This window comes from Limulus polyphemus, unplaced genomic scaffold (assembly GCF_000517525.1).
Source record: "Limulus polyphemus unplaced genomic scaffold, Limulus_polyphemus-2.1.2 Scaffold463, whole genome shotgun sequence".
Taxonomy (NCBI): domain Eukaryota; kingdom Metazoa; phylum Arthropoda; class Merostomata; order Xiphosura; family Limulidae; genus Limulus; species Limulus polyphemus.
In genome coordinates this window covers 535,773-541,772 of record NW_013666073.1, presented here as the reverse complement: position 1 = coordinate 541,772, position 6,000 = coordinate 535,773, and the positions used below count along the sequence as shown (strand labels likewise).

At 34.5% G+C, this 6,000-nt stretch overlaps 1 protein-coding gene across 3 annotated transcripts in view; it reads left to right on the top strand.

Annotated features, from left to right (window-relative positions):
• LOC106458436 (cytochrome P450 2U1-like) overlaps nucleotides 1–5,623 on the top strand; it is a 23,254-nt gene extending 17,631 nt beyond the window's left edge. For all 3 annotated transcript variants that reach the window (XM_022384650.1, XM_022384649.1, XM_022384651.1), the window contains 2 exons: nucleotides 1,249–1,425; nucleotides 4,118–5,623. In XM_022384650.1, the coding sequence (XP_022240358.1) occupies nucleotides 1,249–1,425; nucleotides 4,118–4,296 (356 nt within the window). In that variant the 3' untranslated portion in view covers nucleotides 4,297–5,623. The remainder of the gene's footprint in view (nucleotides 1–1,248; nucleotides 1,426–4,117) is intronic.
• The last annotated feature ends 377 nt before the right edge of the window (nucleotides 5,624–6,000 follow it).

Sequence of the window (6,000 nt, the reverse complement as noted above, 5' to 3'; positions counted from 1 at the left end):
CGAGAGACACATTCGGCATGTAATACTGTTTGAATACAAGAAGGAAAATAACGCCTCTGAAGCCGCAAAGAATATCAAAGAAGTTTATGGAAATGTTTTGAACGTTCGTAAGTGTCAACGATGGTTCAGCAAATTTCGTTCAGGTGGCTTTAGCTTTAAAAACTGTGGTGGCAGGGGCCGACATGTTGGAATTGATATTGATGCTCTGAAGACGCTTCTTGAGTCTAACCCAAGGCAACACACTCGTGAAATGGCCCTGAAATTGCATGTCTCTCACGAAACAATACGTAAACATTTAAGGAATATGGGAAAACTCCATAAAGAAGGTGTTTTGGTGCCTCACGAATTTTCCGATGATCATCGTTTCCAACGTGCGAACGTTGTTTCGTCTCTTCTGGCAATGCGCATAAACCATTTTTAGACAGAATTGTCACCGGTGATAAAAAATTGATTCTATATGCGATTATTAAACGCCAAAAACAATGGCTCAGTCCTAGACAAAAGCAACTTCCGACCCCCAAACCTGGACTCGTTCCGTAGAAATTGATGCTTTGCATTTGGTATGACATCAAAGGAGTAATTCATTTCGAACTCCTCAATCCACAGCGAACTGTCGATACAGAGATCTATAGCCAGCAACTGGAACGTTTAAATCAGGCCCTTCATCAGACACGCCCTTCACTCGTCAATCGGAAATGTGTTCTTCTCCACGACAACGCACGTCCACATGTGGCACGTTTGACGCAACACAAGATCATGGAGTTGAGTTGGGAAATTCTCCCCCATCCACTATATTCTCCAGATATGGCACCATCAGATTACCATCTTTTTCATTCGCTGCAACACCATCTTAATGGGAAAACGTATGCAAATATGGAAGGTGTTAAAGAGAACATCGACATGTTTTTTGCTTCAAAGCCAAGTGATTTCTTTAATTAGGGAATTAACAACCTGATTGCGAGATGGAAAAGCATCGATAAGAATGGAGACTATTTCATTTAATAAATGTTTTGATATATAAGTTACACACACATATATACAAGTACGGGGTTTTTCATCTAAAAAAAGCGACTTAAATTATTGACGACCTAATATATAAAGTTGTTCTTGACACTGCATATTCAGTAAAGTATATTTTACTTCTAGAGGTCAAAGTATAAATTTTCTTTATAAGAATTTACAATGTAAAATTATCTACCTCTACCATAATCTGATATTTATAGAACAATAGCTTTTTACATTTATTAGTAGAAACAACTTTTCACGGATATACTATTCCAAAAAGAAGCATTATCTTGGCAAATCTATGGACCGTTCATCGTGACCCTTTGGAGTGGCCCGATCCTGACAAATTTGTTCCTTCACGGTTCCTAGATCATGATGGAAAAGTTGTCCAAAAGAAAGGTTACATCCCTTTTGGTATTGGTAAGTGTTCAGTCACCATAAGATTTTTTAAATAAGTTACTTTGTAGAAAATGTGGAAGTATGAAATTATATTATTATAACTATGGGAAGCATCAACCTACTAGATACCTCGAACATTCTTCTTCTAAATCATGCTTTATATCCTGATAATAGTGACAACTTTCGTGAGCATGAATATTTCCATGACAGCTTTTATATTTTTTTCTTGCCCTTGCTTTATTTATTGAAGTTTCATGGTTATTGTGCTAACATTAAGATAATTCATAAGTTTTTAGTTAAATCTGCTTTGAATTACGATCCTAATTGCCACGATTGTTTACATGCATTTCAGCTAGTGTTGAGTACAGAAAATGAGGCGAACTATTTACGTAGCACACTTACATTCAAAATGCAGCTGTTGTGTGTGGCCAATATATAGTGTTTCCTTACCAAAGCATACTTTCTACTACTGAACAAGTTCGTGCTCTCATCAGTTTTCACTTACACTAGCATCTTAAGTTAATGTATTTCTAATGCTGCTGTTATTTTTTTCTCTTTTAGACAGAAGAAGAAATACATATTTTTTGTATTAGAGCCTTGGATTCATGTATCACACCTGGACTGTCACAAGGGGGATGACCACCCAAAGTACCCTAGAGCCACCATGCTGTATATATTGCAAATATTTGGCAATTCAGTAACGTTTAAGTATATATATATTAGTCTTAACAGCTAAAATCTCTTTATTAACGTGCAGCTGAAGTTAAATTCTGTTTCGAGCGAAACTGGGATACTTTCGAGCTACATATTTCTCCACATACTGTTTGTTTTTAAAATCTAGCGTCATGTTTAAAATACAAGGTCTGTAAAAGTTTTGGATATATATACAGTACTATGCAAAAGTGTTAGGACAAAATCCAGAATTAGATTTCAGGCTATTTTCAAAGAGTAATGGAAGGTAAGTCACAGGTGAAACATCAGAATTTTATTAATCTTCATATTTAGTACAACAGAAACTCCATGGAAGTGCTTAAGTTAAGCAAGCAGTTAATATTTTGTGTGTGTCCCTTTTGCTTTAATAACTGCAGACAGTCTTTCAGGCATTGTTGCAAAATATTTAATCAAAGTGTCCTTTGGGATTTTACTCCAAATGTCTCTAATACACTCCCATAAAGTTTCTTTGGAATAATTTTGGATTTGTCAAGGTTTTGATCTATCAAATCTCAGATCTGCTCAATTGGGTTGAGATCGAGACTCTGTGGGGGGCATTGCATCATTTGAATGACTCCAGCAGCTTCTTTCTTAGCCAAGTAATTTCTGCATAGGTTGGATGAATGTTTGGGGTCCTTATCTTCTTGGTAGTAGAATCCGTTACCAATAATACGCAAACCACCGAGTATACCATGAGGGATCAGTATCTGATGGTTCTTGCACTGGTCCATTATTCCATCTATCCTGCAAATATCTCCTAATGCATCAGCTGAAAAACACCCTCAAACCATCACACTATCTCCCCCATGTTTCATGATTAATGCTATGCATTGAGGTGTTTCACCTTTCTTCCACCGGACGTACAACCTACGTTTTGAACCAAATATTTCAAACTTGGACTCATCCATCCATAACACCCTTTTCCAATCATCAACAGTCCAACACTCTTCATAATATTTCGAGATCGAAATAAAGGTTTTTTAACTGCTACGTGACCAAATATTCCATTCTCATTGAGTCTTCTTGATAATGTAGATCTGGACACTTTTCTGTCATTTGGTACATGGTCGTTTATCTCATGCTTGAGATCAGTGGCAGTCTTCCTCCTGTCCCGAACTACGATTCTTAGCATCAGTATATCATTGAGTTTAGGTGTTCTGCCTCTTCCTTTCCTATTTTCAAATTTACCTGTCTCGGTCTCATGATCTAGGGTGTACTTGACAGTGTTTAGTGGGCATTTCAAGTCTGCAGCACCTGATGATGACAAAACCTTGTACATTTGCTGTTATGTTAAACTTATATTAAAGTGTTTCTTCAATACCCATTCAAGCCGTCTCCAACCATTATAAGTCTGCAGGAATTTGTCGGATAGACCAACCAGCATCACGTAAAACTTTTATGCTAACTCTCTGCTCTCCTGACAATTCTCTATGCTTTTTGGGCTGTGGCATGACAACAAAACTTAATATATGATCAGTATGTTCATTCAAGCAGAACCTTTATGGTATGCCCTTGTGATAAGTATATGGGAATTCTAAAGAATGATAAATATTATCATCCTGGCTCATTCAACTGTCAACAGGGATCAGTGAAGCATTATCAGTGTTGAAATTTACATTCTGTAATGGCATGGAAAAATTAGCTCCACAACATGGAAAGAATGACAAAATATTATTTTGTCCTATCACTTTTGCACAGTACTGTATTACCCAGTTTGTGATAGATGGCAAATAAACATCTGTAGATTTGTCATCACGTTCCACACCTGTTAGGGCCTTTCAATCTGCAATCACTTACCATGTCTGGCTTCTATAACTAGTGTATCACTGTTGTAGTTGGAACACTAACTATCTTTAGAAACAGAAAAAAAAAAGTAAACAAAATGAGGAAAAATATTTTGAACTCTAAGTTATAATTTTTATAGGGTTAGTTTATGACTCGTAATTAAATATGGCCTAAAACAGAATATTTATAATTATCCACATTATATTACTCTTTGTAGGAAAACGAGCATGCCTGGGGATACCATTGGCTAAAATCGAGCTCTTCTTATTCTTCACTACAATATTACAGAGTTACAGAATAACAGCAACACCTCAAGAAAATGAATTTTGTTTAAACATTCAAAACACTGCCAGTGTTGTGAAGCCCTATAAAGTGATAGCAATTCCACGTATGTAAATACTTTAAAAACGCTGGAGAGTAACTTGAACATGTCAAGAATATTTTTATCTTTGAAATATTGTAATATATCTACATGTTGTTTCCCTAGGTAGATTATAACTAGTAAAGCTTTTAAGTAGATCTGCTGTTAATTGAAATTTAATATTAAAAGATAAACTTCAGTACTTATTTGATATAGCTAATTTCTTTTACTTGGTTTGAATCATTTTAAAGTCATAAATGAAATAAAAATTACAATATATGTATTTTGTATGTGCCTCATCTCATGCTGCAGGGAGAAACAGTGATTAAAATTTTATTCCATCATATTTAAATGTATACACTTTATAAAATTCTAATCCTTAGAATTAATAATTAGGATTTTGTAATTTTACTCTGTAAAATTTTTCTGTGTACAAAGGATGAAAAGGTGTTTTTACCTGTTAGGGCTATGCAAATCTAAACAAAACAATGAACCTAAAAAACCAAACCATCTGAGAATGGGATACTGTGGCAAAAGTTATATATTATTAGATTAGCATACATAAACAATGATTCTAGTTGAATGCTCACAGAATAGCAGTGTCTACAAATTGCCATTCAGTTAGGACTAAAAGGTTTGGATTGACACAAGCTCAAATAAGGATTGGTAAAGTTTTATCATTTTGTGCTGACATTCATATTTCACAACTGTGTAGCTTCTTTTCTTTCAGCAATGAAACATTGTATCCACTTGGTCCTAGTTATTTCTTGTTTGTTTGTCATAAAGCACAAAGCTACACAATGGGCCATCTGTGCTTTGCTCACTATGGGTATTGAAACCCAATTTTTAACATTATAAGTACCTTTTCCAGTTTAGCTAATGAATCAAACCTTGGAACAGTAAACTATATGGGATAAATCAAAGATTTACAGTCACACTCTGTTAGGAAAATAATCAAAACTTATAAATATGGTTTAGGAAACCTTGATAGCTTTGATTATTTAAACCATGAAATACAACTCTCATCACATTTAAGACATTAAAATCTTTGTATCAGTGGTTATCAACTTCTTTTTGATCTCATGGATCTCTCCAGGAACTAAAGACATTCTCAAGGACCTCGTATATACATATATCTCTGGCAATTGATCCTACAGTGTGTAAAAGTAACACTGACATAAATACATATGTAAGTTAATGAAATTTTCAAAGAAAACATTATTTTCATTTATTTGAACACAGTATAATTTTCTATTGTATCTTAAATATAACACGAAAACTTTGGATTTTTACATTTGTCAGTTTAACTCAGGCTCTGACAAGTTAAGAGTGAACATTGATCTTCATATAAAGAATAAAAATACTTTTGTTCATAGTTCAGTTTGCATATTGTATTTATACAACCTCTAGAACCTCCAAATGTGTATCTACAGCTTTTTTTCAGTATCCCTGTATATTGTATCTGGTACTCACTATCCTCTACCACAAACGGTCACTAAATTAGCATTGTAAGTTAAAATTAATGGTTGATAATTCTAACATCAAATAAATACCAACACATTAAATGACACTTTCAAAAAGGTTGTTACCTTTGCATTTTGGCCCCCACCCATGCTCATAGGGTTAATGAAAATGTGTCAGCTGGTTCCTGTATTTTTAATTTAAAGCTCTGTTACAGAAAAAAAAAAGACATTTTTAATGGTAAATGCTAGTAGCACTAAAAATATGAACTGATAAAG